The 16,960-nt window shown below is 57.2% G+C and overlaps 1 protein-coding gene across 1 annotated transcript in view; it reads right to left on the reverse strand.

Moving 5' to 3' along the window:
• Positions 1 to 16,501, reverse strand: part of UMODL1 (uromodulin like 1) — a 61,301-nt gene extending 44,800 nt beyond the window's left edge. Inside the window, exons 1-6 of the mRNA XM_060099722.1 lie at positions 16,426 to 16,501; positions 12,762 to 13,004; positions 5,333 to 5,494; positions 4,437 to 4,558; positions 1,850 to 2,036; positions 49 to 189 (exon numbers count right to left, since the gene is read on the reverse strand). Coding sequence (XP_059955705.1) covers positions 49 to 189; positions 1,850 to 2,036; positions 4,437 to 4,558; positions 5,333 to 5,494; positions 12,762 to 13,004; positions 16,426 to 16,501 — 931 coding nt within the window. The remainder of the gene's footprint in view (positions 1 to 48; positions 190 to 1,849; positions 2,037 to 4,436; positions 4,559 to 5,332; positions 5,495 to 12,761; positions 13,005 to 16,425) is intronic.
• Between the last annotated feature and the right edge of the window lie 459 nt (positions 16,502 to 16,960).

A 16,960-nucleotide genomic window follows, 5' to 3' on the forward strand; every position in this document is an offset into this window, starting at 1 on the left:
GGCTTCCTTAAGGCCTTCCTTCCCCACCTGGAGAGCCCGGTCGCTCACCTTCACAGCTGCCATCCAGGTTCTGGGGGGACAAGGTGGGCGACTCCGGGTGACCCAGGCACTGGTACGATCCCTCCATGTTTAGACACTGTCCCCTCCCAGGGCAGGCGTTGAGTTCGTCATAGAAACATTCATCTACGTCTGTGGGAAAGGGGAACAGGTGAGGATGCTCATCAGGGCCATCATCGGTCCTTCCCACTAACCTCCAAATGTGTATCACACGAGCTGAGGAAGTGGTTTGGGCCGCAGTCCCCAGGGGCCTCTTGATGCCCTGCCTTAGAGGCCCCGTCGGTCACAGCCCTCTTCACCAGAGCAGCTGGCCCACGGCTCAAGGCACAGCTCCATGTGCTTGGGTGGGCGCTGTGGCCCGAGCAGATCACTTTGGGGCTGTGTTGAGTCTGAAATCATGAGGTCCAGACATCCTCCCCAAGCATCTATCCGATGGAGAAATAGGACAGAGCAGCCCCTGACCTGCAGAAGGGGCCTGGTCCTCTCCTGTCGACCGGGAGTACCTGCCCAGAACAGGCAGCCAGGCTTCTCTGCCGCCAGGACAGAGGAAGACAAGGCAAGGCCATATCACCATTTTATCTAAGCCAGACGGAAAAAAAAGGCCACCGTCACCCACCAAGTACCAACCCCTCTCTTGGCCGCAGTGAGGGACTATTCATTGTTTACGAATCCTAGCTCACCTTCATGCTGGTTACCCCTCCCTGTGGATGAGATTGATTGAAATACCCAGTCACAGAACTGCCTCTGCTTGCTGACAGCATCCAACCTAGAACAAGCCCCACTCCCTTACCCCTCCCTCTCCTAAGCCACCCAGTCAGAGCTGCACCCCATAACGGATTCTCTCTGGCACCCTCCCGCGGACACGCCCGCGGTCCCTGCCTCATGCCTTCTCTCTCGCTACCTCCTGAGATAACCCCTCCTTGTTCACCTGCTGGGGCGTTCCTAGGGTCTCCAGACGGAAACCTGTCAGGACAGACGACACAAGCACTTGGCTTATGGGCGCTGCTTGGTTTGGTTTTCAAGAACATTTGTAGAGTTGAAGGGAATTAAATGCCATCATCGGAGCTTTCCCTGGGCTCCAGACCCTGGCATCTTTACGTGTGACCTTCAACGTCATAGAAAGAGCTGCCTCTCCAGAGCAGCCATCCTCCTAAGGGTGCAGCGAATTTCAGCTGCCGTCTGTAGCGGGAAGGAAAGTGCTACTGGAGGCCAGCCGTCTGCTCACGGACCGTCCACGGTTACTTTCATGCCACTTGGCAAAGCTGAGCTGTTGAAACAGGCCATGTGGCCCACAGCCAAAAATATTTACTATCTGGCGTTTTTCAGAAAGTTTGCCGAACTCTGACATGGACGGAAAGAAAAAAAAGCCAGGTAATTTCTTCCAGAAACACATCTACCTGCTGTACCACACTCAGATTTGTGCAAACTCTGCTTTAAGAGCCTTCGAGATGTAAGGATGTCCTTAGCGAGGGTGGGAAAGAGGCCAGAGGGAAATTTGGGAACCCAAGAACTGAGCAAATGGGTTATTTGTGTGCTGTTCTGGGATTTGTTCTCCAGCCCCACCTGGATGCAAGGAGAAAGTGGGTGTGAGAGGCTTAGGAGGAGGCCGGGAGGAGGGAGGGGGAGGGGACGCTAGCACCGGACGAGTTCTCAAGATCTCAGCTCTGGAACTTGGAGTTTAAACTCCGGGCTGGGATGAGCTAAAGGTGGGTCTGACCGCCCCTCACCCACTGGATGATTCTCCCACTCCGGCGGCCCCCGCCCCCAAGGGGACAACAAAGGGAAGCCGCACCTTGCACCCGGATGTCAATCACTTCATAGACGCGTTTCACCATGCCGTCCAGCACCGCGGAGATGCGGGCCACAGGCTCCGGCTGCGGCAGACCCAGCAGCAGCTGGGACACCGTGATCAAGGTGTCCCCCCCGGCTGAGTGCAAGTGGTGGACAGTGGTGTCCAGTGGCTGCAGGGCACTGGTGACCTGTGAAGCCAGAGTCAGTGCATCGGGCGGTGGAAGGACGCGCCCAACGGACAGACAGGGAGACGGAGGCCTAGGGACGTTAAAATTAACTGCACACACACACACACAACACACACACACCCCATTCTCCTGTGCAGCAAAAAACCCTCTCCAATATTTTTATTTCTGTTGTCATTCCAATAAAGTCCCACAAACCAGATTATAAATACTTTGGGGTTGAATTGTGTCCCCCCCCCAAAATAAATCCCCATGTTGGAGTCCTAATCCCCCAGAACCTCAGAAGGTGACCTTATTTGGAGATAGGGCCGTTGCAGATGTAGTTAGTTAAGATGAGCTCATTAGGGTGGGCCTTGGTCCAAGATGACTGGTGTCCTTCCACAAAGAAGACGTTTGGACACAGACACTGGCAGAGGAGACAATGTGAGGACACAAGGAGAAGCTAAGGAGACGCCTGGAGCGGACCTCTGCTGTGTGGTCTGCTACCGCAGCCCCAGGAAGAGACACCGGTCAACCAGGGTCCCCCCACCGGTCCCCGCCCTTGCACCTGACAACAGAGAATCAGGTCTGGAATTAGGGAACTGGACGTCAAACCACATCCGATATTTTCTGAAGTTTAATGATCCCTTTTCTCATTTCATATGAATTCTTTTTGTTCCAGTCTAATATCTCGAAATCTCAAGGTAGCATTGATGTTTGCCTTAGGAAGCCAGGCAAACAGCGTGACTACCAGGCAGGAGGGCATCACCGAAGCAGGCTTTGCCAACAAACCCACAAGTCTCCCCTGGGAATCAGAAAGGTGTTTTGGGGGCCCTGGAGCCCGCGCCCTCCTCAGCAGACTTGAAACCCTTCACAGGGGGAGGCAGATCAGGAAGTCAACACTGGCCTCTTGCAAACCCCTTCGTTAGGGCGCCCAGCACCTGCTGCAGTCGGGAGCCCATGTGGACAGGCTCTCCTGAGGGGAGGAACAAAACCTACACACATGAAGAGGCAAAGGGTGACGGGAACAATAGCATTCAAAAACCAACAATCACAGCAGCTCAGAACCTACGTGGATCAGCATCGTTTTAAGCTTTTTAATGTCCTGTCTAAACCTCACAGCCACTGTCTCAGGTAGGATTATGATTATTCCTGTTTAACGAAATAGGTATCTAAGGCACAGAGAGGTTAAGTAACTTGCGCAAGGTCACACAGCTGATGAGTGACAGTGTTGGGATTCGAATCCATGCAGTCTGGCTCCAAAGTCATGTTCTTACTGGCCAACTGGGCATCCCTAACCCCCCAACAAGCTAAGAAAAGACAAAAATCTCTTCTAGCGGGGGCAGTTAAAGAGGCTTCTGGGTCAAGGGGACATATGGGAGTCCCTCTCAAGCCATTTTACTGGACAGCCCAGAGCAAGGTGAGGGTGTGTGCCATCTGTTTGGGGCTCACCCCGGCCCATTCTGGGTCTGATATCATATGACCCAGGGGCCACATCTACGGGATCTGACGGTCAGGAAGGACCAGACACAGTGTGAGGGGTCCAGTGCGGAAGGAAATGTGCAACCCCTTGTTCAAAACTTATTAAGCATTTCAACAGGCAACAGCAGAGCATTATACACATGCAGGGCCCTGCCCAGCGTGGGGTGACCGCAGGTCACTCACTTGGGAAGCGGGTCCTGAGGTCAGACCACCACCCTGGGCAGGCACCGTCAGGTGGTGCTGAGCAGTGCCTGCCCCCGAGCTGGGCTCCCAGGACCTGGGCGGGGCGGGGCGACTCCCAGGGCGTGAAGACGTCCTGCTGGTTGGAAGGTGCTGCCGAGGCGTCAGCAAGCGTGAGCTGTGTCTAGGCTGGGGCTCCCCCCGGGGGATGGGGTGCGGGCGTTGCCCCTCAGACGGCCTGTGGCCACATCTAGAGACAGTTTTGGTTGTCACAGATGGGCACGTTTCTGGTCTCTTTTGTGTAGAGCCAGGCCTGCTGCGAAATCCTGTGGGGACAGGCAGCCCCATGACAGAGCCATCCAGCCCCAAACATCGACAGTGCCAAGGCAGATGAGCCCAGTCTAGAGGTCCCCATCTCAGCACCTTCCAGAACTCCTGGGACTTCCCTAAAGCGGGAACCAGAGCTCGGGGATCCGTGAGGGAGGTGCTCAAGGGCACAGCTCTGGGGCCTGGGAAGGCTGCACCCGGGCTTTAAGCAACAGACCCTGAAAAGAGGAAGAGTTGCCTGCTTCACATCGTGATAGGGTAGGGCTTGCACGCCATGTACCTCAAAACACACCAAACTGCACCCTTCCGAGAGTGCATTTTATTGCACAGAAATCATATCTCTTTCAAGCTGTTTTTAAGTAAGAATCCACATTTGGCTCAGAGTCAGTCAGTTGGGGTCTCCTGTGGAACCCCGTCCGACACCCCGACACCTACCATGGAGTGCAGGAGCCTCATGTGATCCAGCAGCCTGGGGTCCACCTGCTGGAGCTCCATGAAGTCCATCTTCACCAGGACGGTCACGTTGTACCAGAAACGCGCCAGCTTCCTCTCTGGAGCTGCCCGAGCACACAGGGATGAGCCACAGACCCAGGACAGGCTGGGGCCACAGGAGGCCCCTGGGGAATGGGGTGGCACGCTCCCGACCCCCTGTCCCGCTTCTCTTATATTGCATATGATCCTATTTATACCGTAGAATGTACTATTGTACACAAGGTATACTAGATAACATGACGTATATTTCTTATAACATATATACTATAATGTATACCGTATAATAGTATCATTATATATTACATGTAACATAATATTTACATTATGTATACTATTACTTTATACTATGCTAATAAGATATATATTATACTAACATTTCACGTTTTATAATATATTGTATATTGCACGTTATATATTATATATATATATAATATATATATATATACAGTTTATATATGTTTCCCTGGCTCTGAACCTTGACCACCTCTTTTCCTGGGGGCCTGCGCTGACTTGTCAGACAGGGGCCTGGGAAGGATTTCGGGTCGCCGTGGGGCTGTACAAGCAGACAGCCCTAAACCTCCCAGCTCTGACACAGCGCAGCTCCCAGCAAGCTCACCGGGAGCTCTGAGGACCTCCCCAGGCAATCTTGGGAAACTGGGGCCCCTGCTTTTCCAGGAACGTCTAACCCCCTCAGGGCAGCTGTGAGTACACTTCTCCCCTGGGGGGGGTCAGTGGCCGGATTTTATGAGTGAAATGGGCCCGCGCACAGGCTGCAGGCTCCCCATAAAACCCGGGCTGCTCCTCCCGCCAGCTTCTCCCAGATCAGGCCTCAGCCCTACCTCGGGGAGCGGGGGCCGAGCAGCGGGGGCCCCCCGACGAGGGGCAGCACTTCTGAAGGCCAGGACAGTCCGCATCCAGGGCGCACGGCGAGGCAGGCGCTTCTGGCCTCACCGCCGGGCAGATGCCGGGTCTGGAGGCGAACTCCTCAGACCGATTCAGGGCTGGGGGACAAGCGAGCAGCGATTAGTGCTGTTGGCTGTAGAATCCCGGATGGCCTGCGTGGCGCCGTGTCTGGATGCTTCCTGGCACTGGAACCTGTCTGCGGTTCCGAGGCGCACAGAGCAGCCCACTCAAGGGCCACCGCCAGGCCTGGGCAGGGCCTCGCCCTGTCCTGCAGAGCAGCCGTCGAGGCCGTTTGCTGTGACTCTAACGTAGCCTGACCATCTTTCCTGGGAGGAGGGCAGCTTCTCCCAGGAAGCTGGGGGCCCGGGTGACCTGTTCCTCTAGGCCTCAGGAGTCCATGTACAGGGCTCTCTACCACCCCCATAGAGGCCCCCTTGCTGCTCTGTGTCCTGACAGCTCACTCACTCACTCATTCAATATTTATTGAGCACCTACTATGTGCCAGACACAAAGCAAGGTGCCCGGGACCCAGCAGTGGGCCCGAGGCAAAGTCCCTGCCTCAGGATACTTAGATGGTGGACAGAGACCAATATGCCAATAGGCCTGCAAAAGCTCAGATGGATGAGAGCTGCGGGGAAGAAGGCAGGGTCCAGGGGCAGGTAGGCAGGGAAGGCCACCCTGAACAGGGGTCTCTGCAGGGTCCGGGGCACTCGGGGGACAGCCTGTAGCTTGAGGCCCGGGAAGTGGGAATACGCTGGGGCCCCCAAAGGTAAGAAGGAGGCCCCCAGGGCTGGTGAGGGCGCAGTGGGTGAGCAGGTGGGCTGGGCCACGGAAAGACCCCCGCGGTGTTGAGTTGGGTGCCCTGGGGGTTTGGAACAGGTCCGTGGTGAAGGCGACACCGTGGTGCCCTGCCCAGACTCTCACACTGCTCTGCCAAGCTCTGCGTCCCCACCTCCTAGGACCCTCAGGTGGCCCTTGGGGGCTGGAGCTGCCGCACCCCGTATGCAAAGCCCCAGGTACCTGGGGTTTTACAAACCACCTTCCGACCCCGTGGCCAATGCCGTGAAATCGTCCCCTTCCGCTGCCTCTTCCCTTCCCTGTCCTGCGTCCACAGCTTCCCTGAGGGCGGCCTGACTTGCTCAGCCCTGCTGTGCTCTGGCAGATGGTCCAGGCGAGAGCTGGTGGAGGCTGGACCAGGGTGATGGGTAGAAACAAGCGGGAAGCCTCAGATCCTGAGTGTCTGTAGCTGGAAATGCCCGCAGGACGTGCTGACAGACAGGACAGGGTGTAAAAGGAAGAGAAGCTTCAAGATGGTTCCAAGGCTTCAGGCCTGGGCATCCACTTGGCACCATTTCCAGGAGAAGCTGCAGGAAGAACGGCCTCGGGTGGAGCCAGGATTTGGTTGTGCGGATGTGAAGTTTGGCATGCTTTCTAGAGGCGCACATGGAGATGGGGGGCAGCGAGGCCCTGTCCCCTCCCCTGGTCAGCGCCTGGGAGGCCCGCTGAGGTCAATCAGTGGGGCTGTGGGCTGCACACCTCCAGGGCCAGCCCTCACAGCGTGCTCGGTGGGACGCAGCTCCGGGCAGACGATGCAGACGTGCAGACAGGAGCCTGCAGGAGGCAAAGACGATGGAGGATGTCCAGCCAGATGTAGTGAGGGCTGGCGAAGGCATGGGCTTCTAAAGCAAAGAGCTTTCAGAGATCTGAGAAAGGCAGGAACTCTCTGAGAATCCAGGGGCTCCAAGGGGGACCAGCCGGGAGCCAGGGTGCTGACCTTCAGGGGACAGGAAAACACAGAAGAGGGAGAGAAGAACGGGAACCCGGGGGAAGCGGCTGTGCTGCTCTCTGCAGGGAGGTGGCCAGGGCGCCAGCTGATGCTGCCGGACACTCCCTCGGTGGCTGGGCATTGGGGGCGGCAGGGCTGACCCCCCTGCCGGGTCTGTGCAGGCCCAGCAGTGGATGGAGCTCAGGGCAGCATGGGATGCAGGAAGCTGGGCAGCCGTGAGCGTCCGGGGGCTGAGGGCAGCAGGGAGGGAGCACAAGGAAGGCAAGACCCCAACATCAGCATCCGAGGAAGGGCGTGAGCTCCAGCCACCCACCCGGGGAGGAGGGCTCCAGGCCCGACTGGGTGTCACGCAAACCCATCTGCCTCCTGCCCAGATCCGTGTAAAGCTCTGTGTCCTACATGACATTTAGAAGTGCCGCTCTGGGCTCCCCAGACTCCAGGAAAGTCAGCGAAGGCCTGACAGCCATGCTCTGGAAACACACCCTCAGAGCTGGGGAGGGCCAGCCCCTTGGGAGGATGCGTGGGGTCGCCAGGTGGAAAGGAAGAGCCGAGGGGCCGGTGCCCTGAGGGTGGCCCTCTGGGGCTCTCCAGACTCTCTGCAGGATGCTCCACAGCCAGAAGGAAGGTGGCGGCCCCTCCTGCTGGGAACACATCACCAAGGCAGCTGCATTGGCCAAGGAGGAGAAGAGAAAAGACAAAGCTGCTGAAATGCACGCAGGGTCCCCGTCAGCTCTCTCCCCACGGAAGCTGAGCCTGGGCTTGGCGGTCACTGTCAAGAGCGTTCTCCTCTCCATGCTGTCCTTGGCCCCCTCCTCACTTCCTAGTTGTCCCGGTGGCTATTCCAATGTCTGACGTCCTGGAGAAGCGGCCATGCAGGGACAGCTTTGGGGTCATGAAGAACAGGCACGTGGTGCAGCCCGAGAGAGGCTGCGCTGGGATGGAAATGCCGAGACCCCTGGAGGGCCACCCGCCAAGGGTCAGGAGCACGTTGCTTTCTCTCCCATCGTGAAAACCAACCGCCTCGGTGCTTAAGAAACATAAGACTAAATGTATCATGGGCTCCTGGGACTGAAAAATGACATTAGGGGATAACCAGGGAAATCCAAATAAAGTGTGGACTAGAATTAAACAGTAATGCACCCACGTTGGTCCTTATTGGGGAAAATGCTCCCTGGTAATTTAAGAGCTAAAATTAGGGACCCTGGGCGAGGGGTGAAGCGGGACTCCCTCTACTGTCTTTGCAAACCTTTGTCTGGAAATCGAAAACCATTCTAAACCAAGAGGTTTCTCTAAATGAAAGGAAAATAGCCACCAGGAGAAACGGGCTTCCAAAAACAGTGACCTGATCACAACAGAAGTGCTTTCGAGTTAAAGATCGTCTTACTGTGGAGGCAGCTGGGAGTCCCCCTCCACCCCTCAGGGCTGGCGGCTTACGGAGAGCCAGAGAGAACAGTAAACGGTTCCAACTTGGTAGAAAGTCAAATATCCTCTTCTCCTGCCCTAACTCGACACAAACAATGACCCAGGACTGCCCAGCGCCTGGCAACCCCAGGTGAGTCACGGTTCATGAGATAAGGCGGAGATTTCTGTCTGAGCCACAGCCCAGGACTCTCTAGGGCTGGGGAATCGGATCCGCTCTGGAATAATCAGATAATAATCCTTCCTCGGAATTCTCTTTCCTCAAAGGGGCCCTGGACAGCAGCCTGGGAGAAGGGAAGTTTGGGGTAGGCTCCGGGTCCAGCGGGGTCCTGGGCTTGCCATGCAGATGAGTGTGCGGAGGAGATGGGCCATGCGGGAACCGGGGCGTCGCGGCAGGTGGTGAGTGTCCACTGAGATGCTCAGTTCTGCTCTGAGGAATCCATCCTGACTAAATGTTCCAACTTTTGTGCAGCAGTGTTTGCACCAGATGATACTCATCGCAGCGTTATTTATAAGAACCAAACATTGGAAACCTGGGCTTCCCTGGTGGCACAGTGGTTGAGAGTTTGCCTGCCAATGCGGGGGACACGGGTTCGTGCCCCGGTCCGGGAAGATCCCACATGCCGTGGAGCGGCTGGGCCCGTGAGCCATGGTCGCTGAGCCTGCGCGTCCAGAGCCTGTGCTCCACAGCGGGAGAGGCCACAACAGTGAGAGGCCTGTGTACCGCAAAAAAAAATTGGAAACCACTGGATGCTAAGTGGTAGCAGATTGCTTAGAGCTGATGCATCCGTGTGAAGTAGTGCCTTGTGGGCGTTAAATCACGCTGGAGAACACGATTTATTGACTCGGAAGATGTTCCAGATCAATTGCCAAGGGGTACAAGTGTGCTACAAAACATCTCCAACAGGGTGACCACGCTTCTGTAAAAGGTCTGCCCTGAATGAAACTAGAAGAAAATGTTAACAGAGGTTATTGTTGCGGGAGGGGGGTTGTTTGGCGGGGGAGGGCGGGGGGAGGGCAGACTTATGGGCAATTTCCCTTTTCTTTGTTTCCAAATTTTCTACGTTGCTTGTGTATCCGTTGTTTTATTGTAAAAATACACTTAACTAAAATCATATATGACTTATCGTGGCCTTCCAAATGTGGGACTTAAAAAAATTGAAAAAGTCATCGAGACTGAAAAACAAAAAAATCACGTGTTCTCGTAATGCTCTTCCCTTTTTTGGGTTCTTGGCTGTTGAGTGGGAGGAGAGAGAAGAAAGGAAAGCTGAGGTTTCACTGCTGCCGGGGATGAGACCGCTGAGCTGAGGTTGCTGAGACCTAAGAAACCCCACCCCCGGGCGGCCCGGAGGCGCGTGCCTTCTGCCTGCCTCTCCTCCCCAGGCACATCCAGGCTGTGGCCCCAGGCTCCTCTGTGCCAATCAACCAGTGGGTCTCAGCGCGTCCCTTACAGGGGCCTCTCACTTCCGGTTCCAAAGAGCCAGGCCGTCACGAGGCACCTCTGCACCGGCTTTGATCCGAGGAGCCAGGCTGGTGTGGAGAAAGCTGAGCTGCCGGTGCCCGTGGTGTAAATACTTCCCACCAGGCACTTTCTAGCTGCCCACGTGGTGTCCCTGAGCTCGGAGGTGGGGGGACACCGAGGCTCACTGGGGGCCTCCCAAGCCGCAGGAACGAGCGCTGCAGCCCCCCATGCCCTCCCCTCGGTCACAGGGCAGCCCCGCAGCAACTGCAGTGCCAAGCGGGGCCCAGGCAGCAAGCCAGGACCTCCCCAAGCAGGAGTCCAGTGGGCCGTGGGCCTCGACGTTCCTCACCACTGTGCCCCTCCCATGCGTACCAGAGCCCCTTTCTCAAACGTCACTAACTGAATCCGACGGGGGTCCAGGTCTGTGCCATCCTGGTCAAGTCACCCGCCTCCCCAGGTCTGTGTCCCCGTCTGCTCCCGTCCGGTAGCGACCAGGGATCTCCCGCTGGCCTTTACAGGCCCCTTTTCCTCTCTCTTCTCCTTCCTTCTGGGATCCTGCCTGCATCCTCTCCACGCTGCTTCCAGAGTGACCCTTCCAAGGCCCGAGGTGGGGGGACTGTGGACCCCACCCCACCCCAATTCAGCCCCCTCTGCCGGGCCTGGGGGCCTTCAGGGTGAGTCCTCCTCCCCTCGCCCCCAGTGCCTCCCACCCCATCCCCCCGCCCAACAACGGCCGCCCCATGACCTGCGCTTCCCCAGAGCAGATCTGCCCACGGGACTCTAGCTAGAATGTTCTGGGCCTCTCCTGCCTGGCGAGCCCCTATTTAAAGGCGCTAACACTTTAAAAGTGGGGCCGAGTCCCACAGGAGGCTGGCTCGCTGGGAAGCAAGATGAGCTTTTGCGTCCCTGCGTCCCTGCTTCCCAGAAGGCAGGTGCCTCCCACCTTCTCTCCTGGGGGGAGGGCAGCTGGCCGCACAGAAAGGTGGCCGCTCGGGCTGGGCGGGGCTGGGGGCTCAGCCTCTCCTGGGGGCCCCTCCGGCCCTCTGGACCTGTGACCTCCCAGCCCCACGACAGACCGACAGCAGGTGGGGAGGGTGTGGCCTCCGCGGGGGAAGGCGGGTGGGCTAGGCCGGCCCCCTCCTTCTACCAGGATCTGATGCTCCAAACCAAGTGCCGTGCGCCCCGCCTGAGACCTCCCCGACCCAGGACTCCCAGCCCCAGAAGAGCGTGCTCCCAGGGCAGGGGCAGCTCCCGCTGTGCATGGGGCCCTTGGAGACAGGGACGGCAGACAGGGAGCCGTGGTCACCATGGGAAGGGACTCCTCAGACCCAGCACCGCCCCTGCAAGTATCCCTTCAGGGAACCAGCGGGAATACACAACAGGCACCCGGCCGCGGACCTGAGGCCAGCTGGCCCTTCCTGGTTTTTATTGTTGGTGGCGGCATTGGTGGCCGTGGTGTCGTTTTAACACTCCCAGAAGAGGTGTGTTCCTGTGACCTGCTCAACCCCGAGCTGTCAGGTCATCTCTGGGCCTGGCCCTCTGAGCTGCCTGAGTGCACATGTCAGCCATCCCATCCTCTGCGGGCTTTGAAGGCTGAGGGAGGGTGCGCTCAGGATAACTGCAGGCCCAGCCCGTCTGCAGGGTCTGAGGGACCCAGGACTCTACATCTGATATTCCCTAGGGCTGGGGGGCTGGCACCCCCGGTGTGCAGTGTCCACGCCCCAGCCTGTGGCTGTCCTGCTGCCCGGGACCCCGGGGATGGACGGGTCACGGGAGCCGCTCCCACACCCCGCAAGCTGGTGCTTTGCATTTCGGAGGCGGCAGCCTCATGTCTCAGGGTGCCCTATTGGCAGCCTTCCGACTTCCCCTCCACCACGGGGGTGGGTGTAGGCGGGCCTCCTGCCTGTTCAGAAACTCATCTCAGCTCTGAAACTGATTCAAACGATCACCACCGCCCCCCACGTATTCACACATGCACACGCCTGCACCCTTGCCCCCGGAAGAGGCCTTCTGGAAAGTTCCCTCCGTGTCGACAGGCTGAGCCCTGAACGCCACACAGACCCATCCGCCCAGCCTCAGACGAGTCTGGGACAGCCTCAGCGGTGCTGATCACCGCCCCAAGCGTCTTTTGAACCACACAGAGGAAGTAAGAGGCCTTGGGGGCCTCTGGACAGTTAGGGGGCCCCAGGGGACCCTTTCCATCTCTTTCACAGTTTGGGGTTCAGACTAGGGTTTCACAGCCTTTAGAATGGAAAGGCTGGCTGCCATTACAGAAGAGATCACAGTGCTGGTTCTCAAACTCAGCTGCCTGTTAGAATTGCTGGGGGAGCTTTAAGAAATATCCCAGGGCCCAAGCTATGCCCCAGACTGAATCCATCAGAGTGTCTGAAGGGGGACCCAGGCGTCATCGTTTTTAAAGCTGCCCCGGGGACTTCGGTGTGCAGCCAGGTCTGAGAGCCACCCCCCAAAACAGAGGTCCCCAGAGTGGGGCTCGGGTCGGTAGCATCACCATCACCTGGGAACTTGTACTTCACCCCTGCCCCACTGGACCTGAGATCCGGGCTGAGGCCAGTGACCGGTGCTTAGACCGGCCCTCTGGATGACCCTGGTGCACACTTGAGGCTGAGAACCAGTGTTCTAGTCAGTTCAGGGCCAGGGGGCGTGAACAGTGCCTATCCCAAGACAGGGCAGGACTCACGCAGGACGCAGTAGAGGCCCAGCTGCTCGTAGCCCTCGCAGCAGTCAGTCACGTTCCTCCACTCAGGAACCTCCACCACCAGGTACTGGGTCCGGTAGACGGTCTTGGGGCAGCGCCGCCAGGGGACCCACCAGCCGCAGGGCACGTAAGTCAGGCGGGGTGTGCGCACTGCCTCCACGCTCTGGACCTTGTGGCTCACACTGTAGTTGCACAGGTGGTAGCTCAGCAGGGAGAGGCCTTTTTCTACGAGAGAGGGAGGTGGATGGAGAAACACGAGGGGAAAATGCCAGAATCAAACCAATGTGAGGGGCTCTCTGCAAGTCCTCCGCCCGCACACGGTGGACCCCCTGGGATCCGCCCACCGGCCCGTATCCGAGAAGGCGGTACAGCAGCATAGACTCGAGGGATGCAGCGTGACACCTGCTCGCCGAGCAGTCCTCCTCCACAGAGCAGGAGAGGCTACCCCAGCCCCACCCCGGCTGCCCACACCCAGGGGTCTGACGGTACACTGAAGGGGACACAGAGAAACCAGGCTTCTGGGGCTCGTGTCCTGGGCTCTGCTGCGTGTCCTCTGACTCTGCGGGCTGGAGAGCCCCGCGCACACCTCGTATCTCCACAATAAGGGGCTGTCACGTGCGACGTGAATACACAGCGGTTCCCTCAGTGAATACACAGTGAAGGCCCACTAAGTGCTGGGCACGCTGGCAGTGACACCCCTTTTTGGAATGAGATGAAAGATAAACACACAAGTCAAATACACGTGAGAAGTGCATAGATGGTAAAGTTCACTCTGACCGTTGCTGTGGTCAGTGGGAGATGAGGGCCCAGTGCCTGAGGTGGGACATCCAGCTGGCCTGAAAAGGTGTCTCTCACCTGGAGCCCGGTTCCTGGGCACAGAGGTCCATGGCCTTTATCAGCATTATCACTTCGTTCTTGAGACCCCATATCACCTACTGCCTTCATCAGTCTCAGACCCCTATGTCGTGGACCACCTGCCATGGGGTCCTGGGTTGTCCCATCTGCCCGGCAAGCCTCTATTGCCTCATAGAGCAGGGACCATGTGAGGGCTGACATATGTCCCACCCCAAATTCATAAGTTGAAGTTCTAAACCCCAGTACCGCAGAATCTGACTGTCCTTGGGAAAAGGGTTTTTGCAGACATAATTAGCTAAGATGAGGGGATATTGGTGTAGGGTGGCCCCTGATCCAGTATGACTGGCATCCTTATAAGAGGGAAAATGTGGACACAGAGACAGGAATGCACACAGGGAGATGCAATAGGAGACGAAGGCAGAGATCAAGGTGATGCATCTACAAGCCAGGGATCACTAAAATCGGCAGCAGCCCAAACCATCAGAAGCTGGGGAGAGGTGTGTCGGGGACAGATTCTCCCTCCCAGCCTCAGGAGGAACCAACCCTACCAACACCTTGACCTTGAACCTCTGGCCTCCAGACTGTGAAGAAATGAATCTCTACCACTAAGCCCCCCAGTCTGTGGGGCTTTGCCGAGGCAGCCCCAGGGAACTGACAGGAGGGCCGTGGGGTGCCTCCCACGTCTGCGGCCAGCGTGGGACTTGCTGCGTTCCTGGGCTGTCAGTGAAAGAAGACTGAATGCTTTGAATGTAATTCACGTTTTCAGATACTCAAGCTCTGAGCTCTAAGCTTTACGAGACTGTACAGCCGCTGGGTAAGGGCTCCATGTTGCAGTGTAAACCCTTCAGTGAGAAGGTGGATTTCTGGGGCGAAACTCAGAGTGGGCAGGAGAAATCATCTTCATCCCCACCCCCAGGACAGCACCCCTGAAGATTTCCACCTTTGGCCTCAGGGTCGCCCACAAGCATGCAGAAAGCGAGACTTGGGGACCGGTGACCCCCAGGAAGAAATGGGGCCAAGCCAGCCCTCACGCCCAGGCTGCTGGGAGAGCCTGCAGCCTTACTCTGGGCAGAATAGGGTGCTGAAGCCCACTCCCAAGCCACGTGGTGGCCTCCCCTGGGGTGGCAGGGCCTCTGGGAGTAGACCCGACCTGTATTCACCAAAGGGCGGGTCCCAGGCAGCTTTGGGAGGGAAAAAGAGGCCCCTGGCTGGTTGGGGTAGGGCAGGAGAAGGCAGCTTCCGAGGCCAGAGCTTAGAGGTGACTGGGATGAGGGGCTGGAGAAGATGCCACAGTGAAACGTGGCCACTAGTTGAGCCATGGCCCCGTGCACGTGTTCACGAGAACATGCACACGTGTGCGTGCACGCACGCACACACACTCCTCCTTCCAAGTGAAACTGCACTTGGATCTCCATGTTTTGTTTTTCACATTCTATGAGAGGCCACCAAATCCTCCCCAGGCCTGGCTTCTTGGCAGAGCTCGCAATAGAAACCTCTTAGCAGATCCTTCTGTTCAACAAATCCTTTCAGGAGCACAGGAGGCAGGGGTCCTGGGTTCTAATCCCAGAGGTAGAAAATCTTAATGCTCTGCTGGGTTCTGGGGTCAGAACTGCATTCACACTAGCTTCACTAATACCAGCCGTGTGATTCTGAGCACGTTTCATGCCCTCTCGGTGCCCCAGCCTTGTCATTTGTAGAATCATAGCTGTGTCTGAGGTTGTAGGAGAATTAAATGAAATCACGCCTGTACCGGAGCATGTGGTACCTGGGAGCAAACAGACGTGCAGCCCTGACGGACCACCTAGTGCTCCTGCCGGGGTCCTCCCGCACATGAAATGCCTCCTAAGACCTCCTCTGGCTTCCAGACATTCCCATTTGTTCTGCCACTGAGCTGTATGGTTTGCATATACTCATTCCAAAGGAAATATCACGTTTTTTTAAAAAATCACAATTCATTAAAAAAAAAAAAAATCACAGAATCCTGCCCATGGGTGGAAAATGTTTAAACTAGTACAAAACTGAAGTCGATGGTAGAAACGGAATGGCTCTGTTTGAATTCCCAACGGAATAAGATGGATTTCTAGAGGAAAATGATGTAAAAGGTTTGCAATCTCAATTCTCTGAAATCTGGGGCTTCAGAAATCCAGCGTGTTTTTAGCAGCTGACATGTGTCTCTCAAGGGCCTTAGACATGTGCTTGGTCCCTCATGTCCCCAAGGGCCACTCGCATCCTCACTTGCTGAGGAAACGGGGCTGGCAGAGCCCAAGATGAGCGGGAAGCCCCACTTCGTGCTCCCCCCTCTCTGGCAGGCAAAGGAGGTCTGAGCCAGGGTCAAAGTCAGGGGTAGCCCTGGTGGAAACCTTGCCCTCGGCCGGCTGTGTGGCCCTGGCCACTCTGGGTCGCCCTCTCCTGATCTGTAAGTTGAAGACTAACGGGCCGTGGTTCCAGAGGGTTCGATTCTGACTCTCCAGGAATGTGTTACTCTCAGCGTGGCCAGCAGGCCTGTAACATCTGTACCCCCGGCAGAAATGCAGAGTTCCGGGCCCCTCCCAGACCCACTGACTCAGAATCCACACTTGAACCCCACCAAGCCCCAGGTGATTCGGAAGCATTCCCACCACCTCTTTTGTGGTTATGAAAAAGTATGGCCAAGAAGAGACAGACCCTGCCTCTCAGAGCAGGTGCATCTTTGCCTGCCCGGCTCTCGGCAGGGCTGCCGTCTTCAAGGGGGCCCACTCCCAGGGAGCCCATCGCCCCTCCGGCTTCCCCGCACAGAGCCCGGACCCCTCACCTGTGAAGCCACTGGCCTGGCTCGGGCCCACGGCGGTGACCAGAACCAGCAGCGCCTGCACGAGGGTCCTGTGCATGGTCGGGCAGTGGCAGTGGCTCTGGCCTCTCCCGAGCGGCAGCACAAAGGGGCCTGGGCCACCTGGACCCAGAGAAAGGGCCCTTCCCTTCCCTGCGCCACCGACAGTGGCAGTGGCTTCAGAGGGTGCGCTCACCGGGAGCGTTCCCTTATGCTTGCTGGTAAACAGCCTCCACTACCGCAGCCGTGTCCCTCGGGGCACCTGCGTGTCACAGCCCATTCTCCCTCCAGGCAGATGGCATCTTTCAGGAAAGGTGAGTACTCAACTGCCAGGCTGCATCTCTGGGTCCCATCTCGTTGTTACGCAGAAAACACATTTCAGACCCGAATCTGACTCCCTCCATCAAGTCCAAAGTATTCTCTTACCTTATCGTTCCAAACTGGCAGGAGAAAACAGCTGCAAATCAAAGTGGTACATCAGATTCAGAAAAGCATCCTTCACACAATTGGACGAAACAGA

This window comes from Mesoplodon densirostris, chromosome 5, assembly GCF_025265405.1.
Source record: "Mesoplodon densirostris isolate mMesDen1 chromosome 5, mMesDen1 primary haplotype, whole genome shotgun sequence".
NCBI lineage: Eukaryota > Metazoa > Chordata > Mammalia > Artiodactyla > Ziphiidae > Mesoplodon > Mesoplodon densirostris.